Source organism: Heterodontus francisci, chromosome 23, assembly GCF_036365525.1.
Source record: "Heterodontus francisci isolate sHetFra1 chromosome 23, sHetFra1.hap1, whole genome shotgun sequence".
Lineage (NCBI taxonomy): Eukaryota > Metazoa > Chordata > Chondrichthyes > Heterodontiformes > Heterodontidae > Heterodontus > Heterodontus francisci.
The window spans coordinates 67,323,358-67,346,682 of record NC_090393.1 but is presented as its reverse complement, the minus strand read 5'-3'; the positions used below and the strand labels follow the sequence as shown (position 1 = coordinate 67,346,682).

The 23,325-nt window shown below is 44.2% G+C and overlaps 1 protein-coding gene across 12 annotated transcripts in view; it reads left to right on the top strand.

Moving 5' to 3' along the window:
* specc1la (sperm antigen with calponin homology and coiled-coil domains 1-like a) overlaps positions 1 to 23,325 on the top strand; it is a 575,263-nt gene that overhangs the window by 461,040 nt on the left and 90,898 nt on the right. Inside the window, exon 15 of one of the 12 annotated variants that reach the window (XM_068055459.1) lies at positions 6,854 to 6,910. The exons of the other annotated variants lie outside the window; for them this stretch is intronic. Coding sequence (XP_067911560.1) covers positions 6,854 to 6,895 — 42 coding nt within the window. The 3' untranslated portion in view covers positions 6,896 to 6,910. The remainder of the gene's footprint in view (positions 1 to 6,853; positions 6,911 to 23,325) is intronic. 12 annotated transcript variants of the gene reach the window in all.

Sequence of the window (23,325 nt, the reverse complement as noted above, 5' to 3'; positions counted from 1 at the left end):
AAATCCAGTTTTGCTGTGGCAAGTTGGACTGACACCTATGGTGCTTGTCCACCACATTTGTTGATTGGTGCTCATGATGGCTTTGAAATCACAGTTACTGATACAAAATACTTTCCTTAGTTACAAATATGTTCATAAAAAGCTGATCTGTCATTGTAACCCAACTAAGAATGCATCAGTTACACATCTGTCCATTCTTAGATGACTGGTACATGAAAGCTCCCTGTCTAGGGATGTTCTAAACAGCTTTCTAATGAGTCCTCATCACACTGGAGAAGCTCCAACTTTTTATCAACTACCGGAAGTCGTTGGCCTAAAGGACATAACAATCATCCTGGGGGCGAGACATCCTAAAACGGCCTGCTCACATTAAGGGGCTGTAACTTCAAAGCTGAACCCTCCAACAATTTAAGTTAACTTAAAAAATACACATCTAAAGAGTACCTCCTCAACTGACGTAATTAATCGTTGGTGGGACATTGTGCAGTGTAATGAGCTTACACAGGATTTACAGATTAGAAAGGGGCCATTCAGCCCAATTGGTCTATGCCATTGTTTAACCTGCACACAAGCCTTTTTGTCTTTATCTAATCCTGTCAGCATACTCAGTTATTCCTTTCTCCTTCATGTATTTATCTACTTTCTCTTCAAATACATCTATGCTAATTGCCTCAACTACTCCATGTGGTAGAAAGTTGCAGATTCTAACCACTCTCTGGGTAAAGAAGTTGCCCAGAGCTTAAACATTTCTGTCACCTCTTCAGACCAAAATAGAAATACAGCCCAGATAGAAACTATAATACACTGAAGTGAATCCACTGCAGGATTGGTTGGTGTAGTGAGCTGGTCCTTTTGTTCACCATTTTAGATTAACATCAGGGAGCACACCTGTAGCTAGAGAAAGTTGGAAGAATATGGTCAGGGCCTCCGCTAGTTCCTTCCTTGTTTCCCATAGCAGCCTGGGATATGTTTGATCCGGGCCTAGAGATTTATCTAAAGTCTTAAGTAAGGAAGTCTTACTGCAGTTGTATAGGGCTTTGGTGAGACCATACCTGGTGTGCCGTGTAAGGTTTTGATCATCTTACCTCAGGAAGGGTATACTTGCTTTAGAGAAGGGGTGTCCCACCTTTTCGTGTGAGGGGCCATGTTACAATTTTTGTCCTACATAGGAGGGGGCCGGTGAGCAAATTTGGGAAAGATAAAGGCATTGGATATTTATTTTACTATAATTCAAAACAACAAAAAACGTGTAATTTTGTGATCAATCTTTAAATGAGGAGACTAATTTGGTAACTTACTTTCTCGTCATTATGTTGAATACAGATTTAATGAGGTACCTGGCATTGTTTTTGCTCGCACAAGTTGTTACTGCCTGCAGATTTGATGTAGTGATGCAGAGTATTCCAGATAGATGTCTGTCTGTCAGGAGTGATCTTGATCTTGTTTTGATAATTTTCATTCTTTCTCTCTCTCTTGCTCGCTCTCTCTCTCCCCCTGTCTGTCTCTCTCTCTTTCTGGGCTGAATTTAGTTTCCCGCCCCCCCAGGCGTCGGGGTCATTGGTGGGAGAGGCTTGAAGATTGCTCCGGAGGAGGTGAAAGCCTGGCCCGATCTTCACAGAGGCAGAGAGGCCTCGTGGCAGCCCCTCCTAAAGGTGTGCAAAGGAAACCTGACCCGAGTCCAGAAGCCCGACCCGACCCGAACCCGACTCATGTCGTCGGATCCCGTCGGGTTCGGGTAGCAGGCCTTTACCCATGTACTTGGCGATGGGCCTGGCATGTACATATTTGAATAAATTTAAATACCAGCTTTAATTTCAAGCTCGCAAACGCCTCCAGTCCCATTGCGATCTTTGTGCCGCTGGCCGGCACTCTCATGCCTTCAGATCCCTATCCGGGGAATTGCAACGCCACACTGATTGGGAGGGGGAACAGGTAATTTTTCCTTTGCGGGAGGCGGGGGGAGCAGTGCAAAAGGGCCCTCATTGGTGGAGGGGATGTTGGGAAGGGGTAAAGTTGATAGTTTTTGCACTTTGAGGGGGGAAAGGTCATTTAGAAAATGCAAGTGGTTTTGGGGTGGAGAGGGAAAGTATTTAATATTGTGGGTATTGGGTTGGTGGGGGGGGAGAAGTCCAAACGTACAGGTTTCAATTGTTTTCAAAAAATGTGTCGTGATTTATTTAAAAGTCCCTGAAGGGCTCAAAGCCCTGTAAAAATGGTGTCACACAGGCAGCTGACGCCATTGCCAGTGACAGACGGGCTGCCCCTCCATGTAACCTTGGCGGCGGCTGAACAAAATTCCGACCTCTGTCTCGCTTTCTTTCTCTCTCGTCCCCCCTCTCTTTCTCTCCCCTCTCTCTGTCTATCTCTTTCCCCTCTTTGTGTCTCCCTCCCTCCCTCTCTCTTTCCCCCCTTACCCCCCCCCCCCCCCCCCCCCTCTCTCTCTCTCTGCTTGCTCCGCGCCTCTGGCTTTCTGATGGCCCGCTGGTCCTCTCCCCTCGACCTCTCTCTTCCTCCCCCACGCAGCGGCCATTCTCATTCACTTGCTCACTCTCTGAACTGCCTGAAAAAAGCAGGGGCAGCTGAACCCAGTGCACCTGTGTCGCAAACCACCAAGCAGCGCTACCCCGCCCCAGCAGCCCACTATCAGTCACACAGGAGTGATAGGCTGGATTTTGGCCATATATTGCACAGCCCTTCGAGGGATTGCCACAAAGGTTCACTATACTGATCCCTGGGATGAGGGGATTGTTCTGTGAGGAAAGATTGAGTAGACTAAACCTATATTCCCTTGAGTTTAGAAAAATGAGAGGTGATCTCATTGAAACATATAAACCTCTTAAGGGGTTTGACATAGTAGATGCTGGGAGGATGGTTCACCTGGCTGGGAAGTCTAGAACTAGGGGTCACAGTCTCAGAATAAGAGGTTGGCCGTTTAGGACTGAGATGAGAAATTCCTTCACTCAGTAACCAGGGGGCATAGATTTAAGGTTAGGGGCAGGAGGTTTAGAGGAGATTTGAGAAAAAACTTTTTCACTCAGAGGGTGGTTGAAACGCACTGCCTGAAGAGGTGGTAGAGGCAGGAACCCTCACAACATTTAAGAAGTATTTAGATGAGCACTTGAAACGCCATAGCATACAAGGCCACGGGCCAAGTGCTGGAAAATGGGATTAGAATAGTTAGGTGCTTGATGGCCGGTGCAGACAGGATGGGCCGAAGGACCTGTTTCTGTGCTGTATAACTCTATGACTCTATAAAGGGTTGTGAATATTTGGAATTCTCTACCCCAGAGAGCTGTGGAGGTTGAGTCATTGAGTATGTTCAAGTCAGAGATTGATAGATTTTTGGATACTAAGGGAATCAAGGGATATGGGGATAGTGCAGGAAGGTGTAGCTGAGGTGGAAGATCAGCCATGATCTTATTGAATGACAGAGCAGGCTCGAAGGGCTCCAATTTCTTATGTTCTTAGGTTTGGATTTGAATCCAGGCCATGTTTTCGGCTTGAAAGTCTCGATTAGCTAGAATGAAGGGAGCTTGGGTAATGTCAATCCAATTGTTCATGGGCATAAATCTGTAGGCCAAAAATGCCCAAAACCTTGTCACTATCGTGGTGTTCTCACTGAGAGGATAGCTGATGAGGGAAATGAGCCCTGAGAGACATTGCTAAGGCAAAGCACAGGGAGCTTTGCTGTGCCTGACCTGGCAGTGCATTCTTCTGACACTGAAATGAAGCAAAAAGTGTTTTTTTCCCTCACCTTAGTGACCACAAAACTGTGCTTTGGAGTTTAAATAACATCATTCGATAAGCTAAAGAACACAGGAACATAATATTTTACATGACACTCCAAATATCATTTTGACTTCAATTCATTTATTGGATTAAAGATTCAATTTTTGTGCTCACCAGTTCGCTGATGTACATCAATTAAAGATCGCAGGCAGGAAATCATGAGTTTAAGTGGAATTTTTTTACCCACTGTTTAAAAATCAGCTGAAGAGTACACCAACTGCTTGGAAGAATCACTTTGGGCTTTGGGTGGTGAATATAGGTCCTGTCCTTTCATTTGAGATGAGATTAAAATCCTTCTTTTACTCTGCAGATCCTGATCCCAAAAAAACTAAGTGGCATTGAGCAGAAAACTGACCACTTTGGCCTTTAAGGACCCCAGTCTTGTGGTAGTGTCTGTTTGGGCTGGTCAAGGGTCTTTGGCTCATTGATCATCTGTATGTTCATAAGAAACCACAGATTTAGGTGTGATGACTGAAACTCCTGATTGTCATTCCCTCTCTTATTGAATGTTCACCAACCTGTTGCAAGATGAACTGTACGTTTCACTGAGCAGTCCAGATTCCAATCCTGAAAGTGTACAGTGCAGTTGGAATGTGCCAGGGAATATGTTCCATTCTGCAGCACTGTTAACAAGGAGCACAGAATCACAGAATTGTTACAGCACAGAAGGAGACCATTCAGCCCATCATGTCTGCACCGGCTCTCCAAGTGAGCATTTCACTTAGTGCTGTTCCCCTGCCTTCTCCCCATAATCTTGTGCATTATTCCTTTTCAAGTAACTATCTAATTCGCTTTTGAATGCCTCAATTGAACCTGCCTCCACTGCACTCTCTGGCAGTACATTCCAGACTTGCTGCATGAAAGTTTTTCCTCATGTCACCATTGCTTTTGCCAATTACCTTAAATCTGTGCCCTCTCGTTCTTGATCCTTTCATGAGTGGGAACCGTTTCTCCCTATCTATTCTGTCCAGACCCCTCATAATTTTAAATACCTCTATTAAATCTCCTTCAGCCTGTTCTTCAAGGAAAGAGCAGCAGTAAAAATGGGAGCAGAATCTGCTGTGTGTTAGGTTTAGATTTAGTTTAGAGATACAGCACTGAAACAGGCCCTTCGGCCCACCGAGTCTGTGCCGACCATCAACCACCCATTTACACTAATCCTACACTAATCCCATATTCCTATCACATCCCCACCTATCCCTATATATTTCCCTACCACCTACCTATACTAGGGGCAATTTTTAATGACCAATTTACCTATCAACCTGCAAGTCTTTGGCATGTGGGAGGAAACCGGAGCACCCGGAGGAAACCCATGCAGACACAGGGAGAACTTGCAAACTCCACACAGGCAGTACCCGGAATTGAACCCGGGTTGCTGGAGCTGTGAGGCTGCGGTGCTAACCACTGCGCCACTGTGCCGCCACTGTGATAAACAGGATTATTAATTAGGATCAGCCCTTTGGTTAAATTCTTTCCATGTACAGTTGATTTAGATGATTCCTAGGAATGTATTTGGTGAAAATATTTTCGGATGTCATCGTAACCTGAGGGTGACCAGAAGTCTGACTTTGTTGCAGACAAATATGGATTGGATTGAATTGAAAACCACCTATTCTCCATTAGGAAACTAATTGGGAGATTGAGTTAAGTAAGATTTGTAGTGAGATGAGTCTGGAAAGATAAGTCTGCACAGTATGTATGGTATTGAACTGAGATCACATTGAAAGATAAGTGGGAAAACAGACATGCAATTAAATATTTTTATTTTGGAATTATTTGCTATCTAAAATCATGTTTCCACTGACAGTCTCCTGTCTCTGTCCATATTATACCTTTTGCACTGTTTTTCTACATATTTTTGTGTAGCTCATCTGAAAACTCATTTATTTTCAGTCACATGCTCAAAAGACATGAGCACATTTCCTGCTGTCCTGTTAAAGGTCTAAAGGTGACAACTATTGCACTCACACATTCTGTGCACAGACCACACCTAGAGGCTTGCATTCCATACAATGACGACCTGTTCTTTAAAAAACTTGGATTTGTATAGCGTTTTTCACAACCTCAGGACGTTCCAACACATTTCACAGCTTGTGAATTACTTTTGAAGTGTAGTTATTGTTGTAATGTAGGGAAACACGGCAGCCAGTTTGCACATAGCAAGATCCTACAAATAGCAATGAGATGATTGACCATCTCTTGTGTTTTAGTTGGTTGAAGGATAAATTACACAGCTGTCCCTTGATTCTGGGATGTCTACTCAGGGTCGCAAGTCTCTGCCATGGGTCTTCATGTGACTGAGCAGGCCAATTTTCATCTCGCAGATCTTTGAGTATGTGGGGCAGGTTGTCCCACGAAGTAGTGGGATCCAGAGTGCAGGATTTGCTTCCTTTCCTTTCCTTCTCTTCCATTGCTCTGCCACATCATTAAGGCATTGGGAGTTGAAGCAGCTTGGTGAACAAGTTGTCGTCATTCTAAGCGGATGGTAGCAAGCTCCTCCCAATTGTTAAGGTTAGTGCAGCCATGCTTCTGGGAGAGCTTGAGAGTGTATTTGAACCATTTTCTTCGTCCCCCCGGAACGTTGGCCATTTGACAGTTGTGGGAACAAGACCTGGCAGAGGAGATGATTAAGGATAAATATCGACCAGGGCACTGGAGTGCTACCCTGTTCTTCTTTGAAATAGTGCACTGTGAGGGCAGGACCTTGGTTTACTCTCTCATTCAAAAAGCAGCACCTCCAAAGGTGTAGCACTCCTCTGAAGTATCAGCCTTGGTTTTGTGCTTGAAACCATGCCCTGTTGACTCTGAGATAGGAATGCTGCCACTGAGCACGGCTGACACCTTATTTAGATACTTTTCAAATTAATTTAACTTGAGACTGTGCCAGCCAACAGAGGCGAGATGTTCATCCCAACCATCTGGGTTTTAATTCAGACTCGTGTCACGAGAAAAGTAATTTACTGCACCAGCCAATCAGGTTCAGCGAAAGAGTCTGGGACTCCTGCAGGAGCTGTTCCATATATCTGTCTCCTGTCATAATCAGGTACTTTTATTCTCAAAGGTGGTGACAGCGGGGAGTGGTGACGACTCCAGAACATCCTAGGGAAAGTTTGGGAATGTAAGTTGACAGTCTGTTTGGTATATATACATTTCTATTGTTTGTTCCAGGAGCTCAGCATTATGGGGCAGAGATTCCCAAACATGGTCAAGACAGATTTGTTTCTTCAGGTTACTTTACTGTAAGGGGCTTCTCCCTACTGGGTCCTGAACAGTGTATATAGTGTAAGGAGCTCCTCCTCACTGGCTCCCTGAACAGTTGATCAGTGCTCATTTACCAAGGCAGCAGGATTGGCAAGGTAAATCAGAGCTACTTCCAAATGATATGATTGGTGCTGGGACACAGCTTGAGTGGGAAATTCTCTGTGACATGAGATTTGCAGAGTTCTTAAATCATCCCTGTACCCAATCCCTAGCCAGTTATATAAAATAAATTCAAACTTACTGGAAAGGATTTCTGTTGAGGAACTGAGGAGGCTCTAATCCAGATTGCCTTCCAGAAATCCCAGAGATGCCTTTACCAAGAAAACACTAGGAAATAGTACTAGGATGTTCCCAGATAGCAGGAACTTGGGCATCATATTATTTAAACTGTGATGATGTGGACTTTCAGGGAAACATCATCGGTACCGTTGTTTGTATGATAACTGTGATGGCTGTGAGCTTCATATAACAGTGTAAACACATAGAAGAAAGGCAGTTCTGTTGCAGACAGAACATGTTTTGAGTTTTTTTTGCCTCTTTATTGACCCTTCTTGACTAGCGTGTATAACAAAAGCCTGAAGAAGCAGTTTCAAGAAGAGACACTGTGGGGAACTGGAGACGTGTTGCTGCTGATAGAGTGGCGTTTGTGCTTTTTCTTCTCTCTTGTCTGAAGAAGCTCACTGTTGCTGGGTTACAGTCTCCCAGTCCCTGGTATCTGACGCAAATGGCCATTCTTCGCATGTGAGCCTAGACTGTATTGACAGGCTACTTAAACCATGAAGGGCAGCATAGGGCATTGGATAGTGAATAGGAGTAGGGAATCTGGCTGAATTTTATTTCTCCTCAATGCAACTGAAGAGGCAGCAGCAATGTGAATTAGATGCAAATGAATGTTGGAGACCTCTGGACTCAAACTACTCTAATATCACAGCTGTTCCCTGAGGGACCTGACCTGACTGATTCTAGAGCTGCTAATTGACTAGGCCAGGAGTTGGCAACTTTTTTTTTTACCTGAAGAGCCTTTTGTAAAAAATCGCCTAAAATAAAATTATTGGGAGCCGCAAGATGAAAGTTCAGCATTTCTAAACATGGCAAATTGTCCAGTGTCTTTGGTAAAATGCATAATTTGCACGTATAATAAAATATATGTATTGAATTTATGTAGCAATAGAAAAAAAATTAAAATTGAACTAACTCCAAGTTATCGCTTTTTTGACTTTTTTGTCTTTTTTGATTTTTTTCATATCTCCAGAATATGCATTTTCAGGTTTTATATGTCAATTTGCATGAATTATGTACGAGCATGTTCAAAAGGAAAATGTAAAAATGGTGAGCCGTGTTAATTTAATGAAAAAAGCACATTTCCACTTTGAATATATAAGTAATAAGAAATTTATATATAAAAACTGAAAAAATGCTTTTTGTCTGTGTTTTTGTAACCTCTTGTAATAGCTTTTTTTTTACTATAATTTTGTCAGTAAAGCCAGTTTGTCAGTAAACAAACTTTAACTTACAATGTGTAGAATTAAGACAATTTTTTCAGTTATTGATTCTCGTGATCTTAAAAAAAAAGCTTCTAACAGCACATTGAGAATAATTTATCGTCTCAGCTATATTAGAAACAATAATGATTGCAACCATAAAATCTGTTCCTTTAACTAAAGGCATTATATCTGGTATAGCTATACCACTTGAACAGGTTTATTTAGGGCACGATGATGTTTTTCATTAAAATAATAATTTGAAACTGTAAAGTGCAGCATAATGATTAGTCTTTTATCCCCACGACTTAGTTTTCTTGACAGTTTTTTTTCATGATAATTCGATCCAATTGGAAAAGATTGGAAGCCGCAAATGAAATGTTAAAGAGCCGCATACAGGTTGCCGACCCCTGAACTAGGCTATTGTTGTAATCCTTGCCACAGTGGTAGTACTGTTGTGCTTTTGTCAGTTCAAGGTCCACTCCAGAGCCTTGAACACAAAATCTAGACTGACACTTCAGTGCAGTACTGAGAGAGTACTGTCAGAGGTGCTGTCTTTTGGCTGAATTTAAATCAAGGCCCTGTCTGCCCTGTAAGCTGGAGGTAAAAGATTCCATGCCACTATTCGAAGAGCTGGGAAATTCATCCTGGCCAATAATTTTCTCTCAACCAACACCTAAAAACAAAATGTCCAGTCATTTATCAAGTTGTTTGTGAAAACCTGTGTGAAACATGGCTGCTGCGTTTCCTACCTTACAGCTGTGACTGCACTTTAAAAATGTTGTTAGCTGCAAAGTGCTTTGAGATGTCTTGGAAGAAGCTGTATAAATGGTAGTCTTGCTTTCAAAGAAAAATCTTTATTTTTTGACTTCCTGAATAAAAACCTGTTTTGATGCTTCATTATTTTGGAATGCTATTAGAGTTTTGCAGTGTGTTCAGTGCTGGAAGTTCAGCCTCCTTTTCTGCATTATGGCTTATTTGGAGGCAGATGAGGGGAATTGACCACAAGCCCCTTTGAGCACTGTTGAAATCCTCTGCTAGACCTCTCTTGTACTACTAACAACTGGTTTCCTACCACATGGTAGGGATTCCTTTCTCCCTGACAGTAAACGGCTCAATACCCCCGAACTAAAGGGAGAAGCCTTATCATGAAACTGGTGCCCTCCATCTATTCCTGCACCATCAGTCTTCATACCTACACTCATTTTTCCCTTTTCCTTCAGCTACTGCTTAGCATCATGGTGCTGCCCTCTTGCTACCTCTCTCCAGATTCTGTGGAGCAGGTGCCCAGACTGCTGCTTGGTGTGCTGCCATGGTACGGCACCATGCACTCGTTAAAATGCAATTCTCAGCCTCTGGCACAAGTACATTAATTTAAGAACTTGTTATCCTTCAACAAACAATGAGCCTTTGCCATTATATATATATATAAATCCTCCTGCTGTCTCCTGGGGCTTTAAGTGTCCCTGCCCCTTTAATGGTGCACTTCAGGACCATGAGGAACCCTTGTGAAACCAATAGTATGCCCTTGAATGTGTCCATGTGGTGTCCACGTTATTTTAATTGGACCAGAGAGCAAGTCTAGGTGGCGGGTTCTGTGTCCTGGCAAAGTGCACGTGTGATGTCCCGACACTAGTGGGAGCATAGGTGGGCACTATTATGGGGGTGGAGGTAGCAGTGGGAATAAGGGGGTTATGGAGTCAGAAGTTCAATTTGGTTTCAGAAACAAGGCCAAGGTTGTGCTATTTGAGTGATAATTATCAAGGAGCAGCATGTAGATGGGAAAAAGGATGGATTGCGGCTGGATCCTTGGGGGATCCAGAATGACAAATGTGGTGGGATGAGAAGCCTTTGCGATTCTCATGTTCGGTATTGTTACTGGATAAAATAAGTGGGAATGAACCAAAATTGCTGAGAATTAAAGAAGCCTGTTCTCTGATAGTTAGAATCAACAGTTTTAAAAAATAAATTAACCGTAATTATCTTTTGAATAGTTTTGATGCATTGGGAGGAGTGATCTGATGGTGTTTTACTCAGCCCTGTTTGTAATTTACTTTTGGTCACTAATAACAAGTAAGAAATCATCACAGTTCCAAAACTGCCAGAACACCTAGTTAAAAGGGCAGCATTTACCTTGTATACATAACCAGAAATGTCAACCTTGTTAAAAAGAAAAACAGATTACCCTAGGACACTCTTAACTGGCTTGGTTTGCAATCATCAAAGTTCAGAGGGAAATGCTCTGCCAGGGGCTGACATTAATTTATTTGCTTCACAGGAAATGAGATGGCAGGAGGAAACAGTTGTACTGATCTGAAATGTACTGACTGCTGAAAACCCAGTATAATTGCAGGTTATCATTATGAGCCATCATACTAGGTATCACTGTACCCCATCAGCTTGAAAGTTTCTCTAAATTTAGAGAACAGTGTAATAAAATATTGCCTCTGAGATACAGAAATAAACATCTCCTGGCTGGATAGAGGAGCGTTAGGACTGAATTACTTTAATTGGTTTTGATAGAGCACAGTTGTAAGAAATACCAGCCTCTCACTCACACTCAGCTATAAGGTGATCCTTGCTATCTTATTTCATGGCTTGCATTTAGGTGGTGGTGTATCTTGCATCTTACATACCCTGCTATTACTGAGACTTGGTTAAGGGAAGGGCATGATTGGCAACTAAATATCCCAGGATATCGATGCTTCAGGCGGGATAGAGAGGGAGGTAAAAGGGGTGGAGGAGTTGCATTACTGGTCAAAGAGGATATCACAGCTGTGCTGAAGGAAGGCACTTTGGAGGACTTGAGCTGTGAGGCAATATGGGCAGAACTCAGAAATAGGAAGGGTGCGGTAACAATGTTGGGGCTGTACTACAGGCCTCCCAACAGTGAGCATGAGATAGAGGTACAAATATGTAAACAGATTATGGAAAGATGTAGGAGCAACAGGGTGGTGGTGATAGGAGATTTTAATTTTCCCAACATTGACTGGGATTCACTTAGTGTTAGAGGTCTAGATGGAGCAGAATTTGTAAGGAGCATCCAGGAGGGTTTTCTCGAGCAGTATGTAAATAGTCCAACTCGGGAAGGGGCCATACTGGACCTGGTGTTGGGGAATGAGCCCGGCCAGGTGGTTGAAGTTTCAGTAGGGGACTACTTTGGGAATAGTGATCACAATTCCGTAAGTTTTAGAATACACATGGACAAAGACGAGAGTGGTCCGAAAGGAAGAGTGCTAAACTGGGGGAAGGCCAACTATACCAAAATTCGGCAGGAGCTGGGGAATGTAGATTGAGAGCAGCTGTTTGAAAGTAAATCCACATTTGATATGTGGGAGGTTTTTAAAGAGAGGTTGATTAGCGTGCAGGAGAGACATGTTCCTGTGAAAATGAGGGATAGAAATGGCAAGATTAGGGAACCATGGATGACAGGTGAAATTGTGAGACTAGCTAAGAGGAAAAAGGAAGCATACATAAGGTCTAGGCGGCTGAAGAAAGATGAAGCTTTGGAAGAATACCGGGAATGTAGGACCAATCTGAAACAGGGAATTAAGAGGGCTAAAAGGGGTCATGAAATATCTTTAGCAAACAGGGTTAAGGAAAATCCCAAAGCCTTTTATTCATATGTAAGGAGCAAGAGGGTAACTAGATTGGCCCACTCAAGGACAAAGGAGGAAAGTTATGCGTGGAGTCAGAGAAAATGGGTGAGATTCTAAACGAGTACTTTGCATCGGTATTCACCGAGGAGAGGGACATGACGGATGTTGAGGTTAGGGACAGATGTTTGATTACTCTAGGTCAAGTCGGCATAAGGAGGGAGGAAGTATTGGGTATTCTAAAAGGCATTAAGGTGGACAAGTCCCCAGGTCCGGATGGGATCTATCCCAGGTTACTGAGGGAAGCGAGAGAGGAAATAGCTGGGGCCTTAACAGATATCTTTGCAGCATCCTTAAACACGGGTGCGGTCCCGGAGGATTGGTGAATTGCTAATATTGTCCCCTTGTTTAAGAAGGGAAGCAGGGATAATCCAGGTAATTATAGACCGGTGAGCCTGACATCAGTGGTAGGGAAGCTGCTGGAGAAGATACTGAGGGATAGGATCTATTCCCATTTGGAAGAAAATGGGCTGATCAGTGATAGGCAACATGGTTTTGTGCAGGGAAGGTCATGTCTTACCAACTTAATAGAATTCTTTGAGGAAGTGACAAAGTTGATTGATGAGGGAAGGGCTGTAGATGTCATATACATGGACTTCAGTAAGGCGTTTGATAAGGTTCCCCATGGTAGGCTGATGGAGAAAGTGAAGGCGCATGGGGTCCAGGGTGTACTAGCTAGATGGATAAAGAACTGGCTGGGCAACAGGAGACAGAGAGTAGCAGTGGAAGGGAGTTTCTCAAAATGGAGACGTGTGACCAGTGGTGTTCCACAGGGATCCGTGCTGGGACCACTGTTGTTTGTGATATACATAAATGATTTGGAGGAAAGTATAGGTGGTCTGATTAGTAAGTTTGCAGACGACACTAAGATTGGTGGAGTAGCAGATAGTGAAGGGGACTGTCAGAGAATACAGCAGAATATAGAGAGATGGGAGAGTTGGGCAGAGAAATGGCAGATGGAGTTCAATCAGGGTAAATGCGAGGTGATGCATTTTGGAAGATCCAATTCAAGAGTGAACTATACAGTAAATGGAAAAGTCCTGGGGAAAATTGATGTCCAGAGAGATTTGGGTGTTCAGGTCCATTGTTCCCTGAAGGTGGCAACGCAGGTAAATAGAGTGGTCAAAAAGGCATACGGCATGCTTTCCTTCATCAGACGGGGTATTGAGTACAAGAGTTGGCAGGTCATGTTACAGTTGTATAGGACTTTGGTTCGGCCACATTTGGAATACTGCGTGCAGTTCTGGTCGCCACATTACCAAAAGGATGTGGATGTTTTGGAGAGGGTGCAGAGGAGGTTCACCAGGATGTTGCCTGGTATGGAGGGCGCTAGCTATGAAGAGAGGTTGAGTAGATTAGGATTATTTTCATTACAAAGGCGGAGGTTGAGGGGGGACCTGATTGAGGTGTACAAAATCATGAGAGGTATAGACAGGGTGGATAGCAAGAAGCTTTTTCCCAGAGTGGGGGATTCAAATACTAGGGGTCACGAGTTCAAAGTGAGAGGGGAAAGGTTTAGGGGGATTTGCGTGGAAAGTTCTTTACACAAAGGGTGGTGGGTGCCTGGAGCGCGTTGCCAGCGGAGGTGGTAGACGTGGGCACGATAGCGTCTTTTAAGATGTATCTAGACAGATACATGAATGGGCAGGAAGCAAAGAGATACAGACCCTTAGAAAATAGGCGACATGTTTAGGTAGAGGATCTGGATCGGCGCAGGCTTGGAGGGCCGAAGGGCCTGTTCCTGTGCTGTAATTTTCTTTGTTCTTTCTTTGTTCTCTAGAAACATTAGAAATGGGAGCAGGAGTAGGCCATTTGGCCCCACGAGCCTGCTCCAACATTCAGCTAGATCATGACTGATCTTCGACCTCAACGTCATTTTCCCACACTATCGCCATATCCCTTGATGACTTTAATATCTAGAAATCTATCGATCTCTGTCTTGAACATTCTCAGTGACTGAGCCTCCACTGCCCTCTGGGGTAGAGAATTACAAAGATTCTCCACCCTCAGAGTGAAGAAATTCCTCCTTATCTCAGTCCTAAATGGTCTACCTCTTACTCTGAGACTGTGTCCCCTGGTTCTAGAGCCGCCCCCGCCCCCAGCCAGGGGAAACATCCTTTCAGCATCTATCTTGTCTGTCTAGCCCTGTAGAAATTTTGTATCCTTCAATGAGATCACCTCTCATTCTTCGAAACTCTAGAGAATACAGAGTATAGAACCTTGGTGAGACTGCACCTGGAGTATTGCGAACAGTTTTAGTCTCCAGTGGTTAGCACCGCAGCCTCAGCTCCAGCGACCCGGGCTCGGTTCTGGGTGCTGCCTGAGCGGAGTTTGTAAGTTCTCCCTGTGACCGCGTGGGTTTCCGACGGGTGCTCCGGTTTCCTCCCACAACCAAAGACTTGCAGGTTGATAGATAAATTAGCCATTGTAATTGCCCCTAGTGTAGGTAGGTGGTAGGAGAATTGAGGGAAGGTGGGGATATGGTAAGGGACATGGGATTAATGTAGGATTAGTATAAGTGGGTGGTTGATGGTCGGCACAGACTCGGTGGGCCAAAGGGCCTGTTTCAGTGCTGTATCTCTCTGACTCTATGACCGAAGGAAGGGTATACTTGCCACGGAGGGAGTGCAACCAAGGTTCACAGACTGATCCCTAGGATGGCGGGATTGTCCTATGAGGAGAGATTAGGAGGCTGGGCCTGTATTCTCTAGAGGTTTGAAGAATGAGAGTTGATCTCATTGAAACATACAAAATCCTTACAGGACTTGACAAGGTAGATGCAGGAAGGATGTTTCCCCCGGCTAAGGGATCGAGAACCAGCGGACACAGTCTCAGAATAAGAGGTAGGCCATTTAGGACTGAGATGAGAAGGAATGTCTTCAGTCAGAGGGTGGTGAATCTTTGGAATTCTCTACCCCAGAGGGCTGTGGAGGCTCAGTAATTGAGAATGTTCAAGACAGAGATCAATAGATTTCTAGATGTTAAAGATATCAAGGGATATGGGAATAATGCGGGAAAATGATGTTGAGGTAGAAGATCAGCCATCATCTAGTTGAATGGCGGAGCAGGCTTGAGGGGCCAAATGGCCTACTCCTGTTCCTATTTCCTCTGTTCCTATCAACACTTCCCATCCTCTCACCACTTAGGAAAAACAGAAATGCAGAATATTCTTATCAAAGTGGATAACTTCACATTTTACCACATTATATTCCACCTGCCATATTCTTGCCCATTCACTTAGCCTGTCTAATTCCCCATGAAGCATCTTTGCATCCTCCACAATTCATATCCCCACCTAGTTCTGCGTCCTCAGCAAATTTGGAAATATTACATTTGGTCCCCATGTCCAAATCTTTGATATAGATTGTGAATAGCTGGGGCCCAAGCACTGATCTTTGCAGGACCCCACTAGTCACAGCCTGCCAACCTGAGAATGACCTGTTCATTCCTACTCTCTGTTTTCTGTCTCTTAAACCGATTCTCAATCCATCCTAGTATATTACCCCCTATTCCATCTATTCTAATTTTATTTACTAACTTCTTGTGTGAGACCTTATCGAAACTTTTCCACACCTACACAAAAATTACTTGAAAGGACTTTCAGGATCACAAATCACGCAAAGATCAATTGAAGGAAGGTATCAGACTGTGCAGAATTAAAACCTTTATTACTATGTATAACATCCACCTGGATCAGGCAGGTTAGAGCTAGAATCCTGAAAGAAATAAGTCGCATATAGTGGCTACATAAATATAGTGATTGTAGTTGAGTACTGGGGGATACTGAATGTCATCATAATCAGATAAGGAGTGCAGCATGAAGGAAGTACAACCTCCATCTAATATGTATAGTAGTGTTTTGTACTGTTATAGGAGTGCATCAAATGAATATGATATGATGAACAAAATGCTTTTAAGCAACTGTCGGTCATCTCTGGCAAATCTGCTCAAACTCTGAGCAAGTAATTGGTCGATGAGGCCTGTCCATTAGACATAATTGATTTGGATTGTCAGAAGGCATTTGCTAGCTTTGCACATGCAGCTTTTAGAGAAGGTTAAGGCTGATTAAAAGAACACAACAGGAGTTGAATTAAAAGTTGGCTTGAAAAACAGCCAAATGAATGGGCATCAGCCAGTGTTGTGCACGTCTTATCTTCAGCCACATGTTTGCCGAGGAGGTTATTTGCAGTCGTGTTCAAAAATTTACGATTGATTTTGTGCCCAGGTGATTCAGGTGGCAGCGGGGAAAAGACTGATGCGGTTCAGTTTTTTTTCATTAATGGGATGTGAGCTTCGCTGTCAAGGCCAGCATTTGTTCCCATCCATAATTGCCCTTGAGAAGGTGGTGGTGAGCTGCCTTCATGAACCGCTGCAGTCCATGTGGTGCAGGCAAGCCCACATCGCTGTTAGGGAGGGAGTTCCAGGATTTTGACCCAGCAACAGTGAAGGAACAGTGATATAGTTCCAGGTCTGAATGGAGTGTGACCTAGAGGGGAACATGCAGCTGGGGGTGTTCCCATACATCTGCCCTGTCCTTCTAGGAGGTTTTAGAAGGTGCTGTCGAAGGAGGCTTGGTGAGTTGCTGCAGTGCATCTTGTAAATGGTTTACCCCACTGCCACTGTGTGCTGGTGGTGGATGCAGTGAATATTTAAGGTGTTGGATGGGGTGCCAATCAAGCGGGCTGCTTTGTCTGGATTGCATTGAGCTTCTTGAGTGTTGTTGGAGCTGTACCCATCCAGGAAAGTGGAGAGTATTCCATCACACTCCTGACTTGTGCCTTGTAGATGGTGGACAGGCTTTACAGAGGCAAGAGGTGAGTTACTCACTGCAGAATTCTCAACCTCTGAGCTGCCCTTGTAGCCACAGTATTTATGTGGCTGGTTCAGTTATGTTTCTGGTCATTGGTGACCCCATGGATGTTGATGGGGGATTCAATGATGGTAATGCTGTTGAATGTCAAGGGGAGATGGTTAGATTCTCTCTTGTTGGAGATGGTCATTGCCTGGCAATTGTGTGGTGCAGATAATACTTGTCACTTATCAACCCAAGTCTGAATGTTGTTCAGGTCTTGTTGCAAGTAAGCATGGTTTACTTCAGTATCTGAGTAATTATGAATGGTACTGAATACTGCAATCATCAGCGAAAACCCGCACTTCTGACATGATGCAGGGGAGGTCATAAATGAAGCAACTGAAGATGGTTGAGCCTAGACCACTACCCTGAGGAACTCTTGTAGCAATGTCGTGGGGCTGAGGTGATTGGCCTGTAACAACCATAACCATCTTCCTTTGTGTTACGAATGACTCCAACCAGTGGAGAGTTTTCCCACGATTGCCGTTGATTTCAGTTTTGCTAGGACCCCTTGGGGCCACACTCAGTGATATGCTGCCTTGACGTCAAGGGCATTCACTCTTACCTCATCTCTTGAACTGTTCTGTCCATGTTTGGACCAAGGCAGTAATGAGCTGTGGAGACAAGTGGCCCTGGTGGAACCCAAACGGAGCATCGATGAGTAGGTTATTGCTGAGTAAGTGCTGCTTGGTAACATTGTCAATGACACCTTCCATCGCTGTGCTGATGATTGAGAGTAGACTGATGGAACAGTAATTGGCTGTTGGGTTTGTCCTGCTTTTTTTTGTGGATAGGACATAGCTGGGCAATTTTCCACATTGTCAGGTAGATGCCAGTGTCGCAGCTGTATTGGAACAGCTTGGCTAGGGGCACGGCTAGTTCTGGAGCACAAGTACTGCAGCTGGGATATTGTTATGGGCCATAGCCTTTGCTGTATCCAGTGCCTTCAGCCATTTTTTGATATCACTTAGAGTGAATCAAATTGGCTGAACACTGGTATCTGTGATGGTGGGAACCTCAGGAGGAGGCCAAGATGGATCATCCACTCAGCACTTCTGGCTGAAGATGGTTACAAATGCTTCAGCCTTGTTTTTTGCACTGATGTGCTGGGCTCCCCCATCATTGAGGATGGGGATGTTTATGCAGCCTCCTCTTCCCATTATTTGTTTAATTGTCGATCACCATTCACATTTGGATGTGGCAGGACTACAGAGCTTTGATCTAATCCATTGGTTGTGGGATCGCTTAGCATATTGCTTCTGTTGTTTAGCATGCATGTAGCCCAGTGTTGTAGCTTCACCAGGTTTGCGCCTCACTTTTAGGTATGACTGGTGCTCCTCCTGGCATGCCCTCCTACACTCCTCATTGTCATCGGGCCAGGAAATCAACCCTGAATCAATGGTAGAGTAAGGGATATGCTAGGGCATGAGGTTACAAATCGTGGTTGAATATAATTCTGCTGATGGCCCATAGCGCCTCATGGATACCAAGTTTTGAGTTGCTACATCTGTTTTTTGAATCTATCCCATTTAGCATGCTGGTAGTGCAAGTCAACACAATGGAGCATGTCCTCATTGAGAAGACAGAACTTTGTCTCCACAAGGACTGTATGGTGGGCACTCCTACAAATACTGTCATGGACAGATGAATGGTGAGGGCGAGGTCAAGTCGGATTTTCCCTCTTGTAGGTTCTTTAACCACCTGCCGCAGGCCAAGGCTGGCAGATCTGTCAGTCAGGAATAAAAGCAAAATACTGCAGATGCTGGAAATCTGACATAAAAACAAGAAATGCTGGAAATACTCAGCAGGTCTGGCAGCATCTGAGGCAAGTGAAGCAGAGTTAACATTTCAGGTCAGTAACCCTTCATCAGAACTGGCAGAGACTAGAAATGTAATAGGTTTTAAGCAAATAAAGCAGGGGTGGGGCAAGAGATAACAAAAGAGAAGGCGTTGATAGGACAAGGTCACAGAATAACTAACCAGAAGGTTATGGTGCAAAGGCAGTTGGTATGTTAATAGTGTGATGAAAGACAAAGCGTTAGTACAGAGAGGGTGTCAATTGACAGAAAGCTGAACAGCCAAGGCCCCAAGCACAAACATTAAAAAAAGTGGGTAGGCACAGTAGAAACAAACTATATGAACAGAAATAAAATAAACACACAAAAAAGAAAAAATAACTAAAAATAAAAAGGGGGGCCTGTCATGCTCTGAAATTATTGAACTCAATGTTCAATCCGGCAGGCAGTAGCATGCCTAATTGTTTTAGTTTTAGAGATACAGCACTGAAACAGGCCCTTCGGCCCACCGAGTCTGTGCCGACCATCAACCACCCATTTATACTAATCCTACACTAATCCCATATTCCTATCACATTCCCACCTGTCCCTATATTTCCCTACCACCTACCTATACTAGGGGCAATTTATAGTGGCCAATTTACCTATCAACCTGCAAGTCTTTGGCATGTGGGAGGAAACCGGAGCACCCGGAGGAAACCCACGCAGACACAGGGAGAACTTGCAAACTCCACACAGGCAGTACCCAGAATTGAACCCGGGTCGCTGGAGCTGTGAGGCTGCGGTGCTAACCACTGCGCCACTGTGCCACCCCAATTGGTAAATGAGATGCTGTTCCTTGAGCTTTCGCTGATGTTCAAAATGACATAGGGCGTCAGAAGAGTCATGGATGTAGGTGGGAAGTGCCTGGACCAGGGGAGAAAAGATAGAGTCAATATTTACTTGTACTTCTTTCAGTTTAGTATACTGTATTCGCTGCTCACAATGTTGTCTCCTCTACATTGGGGAGACCAAATGCAGATTGGGTGACAGCTTTGCGGAACACCTCCGCTCAGTCCGAAAGCATGACGCCGAGCTTCCAGTAGCTGGCCATTTCAGCACTCCCCCCTGCTCTCATGCTCACATCTCTGTCCTGGGCTTGCTGCAGTGTTCCAGTGAACATCAACACAAGCTCGAGGAACAGCATCTCACTTACCCATTAGGCATGCTACAGCCTGCCGGACTGAACATTGAGTTCAATAATTTCAGAGTATGACGGCTCCCCTTTTTATTTTTATTTTTAGTTCTTTTTTCTTTTTTATGTGTTTATTTTATTTTAGTTTGTTTCTACTGTGCCTGTCCACTTATTTTCATGTTTGTGCTTGGGGCCTTGGCTGTTCAGTTTTCTGTCAATTAACACCCTCTCTGCACTAACGTTTTGTTTTTCACCATACCATTAACATACCGTTTGCCTTTGCTCCATGACCTTCTGGTCAGTTATTCTCTGAGACCTTGTCCTATCAACACCTCTTTTGTTATCGCTTGCCCCACCCCCGCTTTACTTGCTTAAAACCTGTTACATTTCTTATATCTGCCAGTTCTGATGAAGGGTCACTGACCTGAAACATTAACTCTGCTTCTCTCTCCACAGATGCTGCTAGACCTGCTGAGTATTTCCAGCATTCCTTGTTTTTATGTCATTCAGGACTTGGCCAGCTCAGTCAGGAGTGGTGCCACTGAGCCACTATTGGTGATGGACATTAAAGTCCCACACCCAGAGCACATTCTTGCCCTTACAACCAGCAATGCTGCTTTTTTGTATTTGTTCATGGGATGTGGGCATCACTGGCCAGGACAGTAATTATTGCCCATTGCTAATCGCCCTTGAGAAGGTTGTGATGAGATGCCGCCTTGAACCGCTGCAGTCCATGTGGGGTAGGTACCCCACAGTGCTGTTAGGAACGGAGTTCCAGGATTTTGACCTAGCGACAGTGAAGGAACGGCGATATAGTTCCAAGTCAGGATGGTGTGTGGCTTGGACGGGAACTTGCAAATGGTGATGTTCCCATGTATTTGCTGCTCTTGCCCTTCTCGGTGGTAGAGGTCGAGGTTTTGGAAGATGCCGTCTAAGGAGCCTTGGTGCATTGCTGCAGTGCATCTTGTAGATGGTACACACAGCTGCCACTGTGTGTCAGTGGTGGAGGGAGTCTATGTCTGTGGATGGGGTGCCAATCAAGCAGGCTGTTTTGTCCTGGATGGTGTCAAGCTTCTTAATTGTTTTTGGAGCTGCATCCTTCCAGGCAAATGGCGAGTATTCCATCACACTCCTGACTTGTGCCTTGTGGACAGGCTTTGGGGAGTCAGGAGATGAGTTACTCGCTTCAGGATTCCTAGCCTCTGACCTGCTCTTGTAGCCATGGTATTTATATGGCTGCGCCAGTTCAGTTTCTGGTCAATAGTAACCCCCAGGATGTTGATACTGGGGGATTCAGCGATCGTAATGCCATTGAATGTCAAGGGGAGATGGTTAGATTCTCTCTTGTTGGAGATGGTCATTTCCTGGCACTTGTGTGGCGCGAATGTTACTTGCCACTTATCAGCCCAAGCCTGGATATTGTCCAGGTCTAGCTGCATTTCTACACGGACGCTTTCAGTATCTGAGGAGTCGCGAATGGTGCTGAACGTTGTGCAGTCATCTGCGAACATCCCCACTTCTGACCTTATGATGGAGGGAAAGTCATTGATGAAGCAGTTGAAGATAGTTAGGCCTAGGACAGTACCCTCACGAACTCCTGCAGTGATGTCCTGGGGCTGAGATGATAGTCCTCCAACAACCACAACCACCTTCCTTGGCTTTAAGTATGACTGCAACCAGCAGTTTTCCCCTGATTCCCATTGACTCCAGTTTTGCTAGGGCTACTTGATGCCAGACTCTGTCAAATGCTGCCTGGATGTCAAGGACAGTCACTCTCACCTCACCAAGGCTCCAAGTGGAGTTCAACATGGAGGAGTTCTGATTCATCAGCTGAGGAAGGACAGATGATAATCAGCAGGAGGTTTCCTTGCCCATGTTTGACCTGATGCCATGAGAGTTCATGGGATCTGGAGTCAATGTTGAGGATTTCCAGAGCTACTCCCTTCTGATGGGACAGGACATACCCAGAGATGATGATGGCAGGGTCTGGAACATTGGCTGTAAGATATAATTCAGTGAATATGACTACATCAGGCTATTGCTTGACTAGTCTGTGGGGCAGCTCTCCCAATTTTGGCAGAAGTCCCCAGATGTTAGTGAGGAGGACTTTGCAGGGTTGACTAGGCAGGGTGTGCCCTTGTTGTATCTGATGATGGCTTGTCCAGCAGTTTTATTCTTTCTTGACTTTTCTGTAGTGGTTTGATACAACTAAGGCTTTCCAGGCCATTTCAAAGGGAAGTTAAGAGTCAACCGCATTGCTGTGGGTCTGGAGTCACGTGTAGGCCAGATCAGGTAAAAATGGTCGATTTCCTTCCCTAAAGGTCATTATTGTACCAGAAGGGATTTTGTGACAATCCGGTAGTTGCATGGTCTCCATTACTGAAACTAGCTTTTTATTGCAAATTTATTAATTAGTTGAATTTAAATTCCACCAGCTGCCATATTCAGTCAGAATAATTGTAAAGTAGTGCACTTTGGCAAAGATGAAAAAAAAAATGGTTGTTGCCCTTGACCATAAAGCTTGGTTTTATAAGACCATAACTTAAAAATCTGCTTGAATTCTTTGAGTGGATATTCGACAGCGCTTTCCTCTTAAGTCAAAATAGATATAAGGTAATTAGTTTTGAGTAGAAGTTCTATAAGTGAGGCAGGTGCATCTCAGGGCATATGGACAGCTGGCAAAAACGTACCTTATTCATTTCTTCAAAAAGGAGCTGAGAATGGAAAGCTAAGAATGAATTTGAAGGTGTGTGGGTAAGAATAGAGACAGATAAAATGCTCTGATTCCTGCCTGCTGGATTTGTAGAATTTAGGCAGTTGGTGCTGAATATTGTAGATTTTTATTTATTCCTGGAGGTGTGAGTAACACTTGCAATGGTGTTAGGTCGGGAATTCCAGGATCTTGACCAAGCAACGATGAAGGAACATCGATAATTCTAAAGGTACATGAGCAATGCTGTGAAGAGATAGCCAGACTAAATTAGGGTGTTGGGGTGAATTCAAATGACAATTGCGTATAAGATGAGGCACATTAGCTTGTCCTTGTAAAAGGTTTTGGTCAGGCCTCACTTGGAATACTGTATTTAGTTTTGTTCTCACATGGAGGGTGATATTGAGGCTTTGGAAAGGGCGCAGACTAATTCCCACTATAAAGCATCTTAGTTATCAAGATAGGCTAAAAGAGTTGGGACTGTGCGCTTTAGAGAAGTGTAGATTTGGGATGATCTGACGTGATATTTATATGATAATGTAGGGAAATAGATTGGGTTCCAATTAAATAGGTTAGGTAACACCAGGGGTCACAATTTTAAGT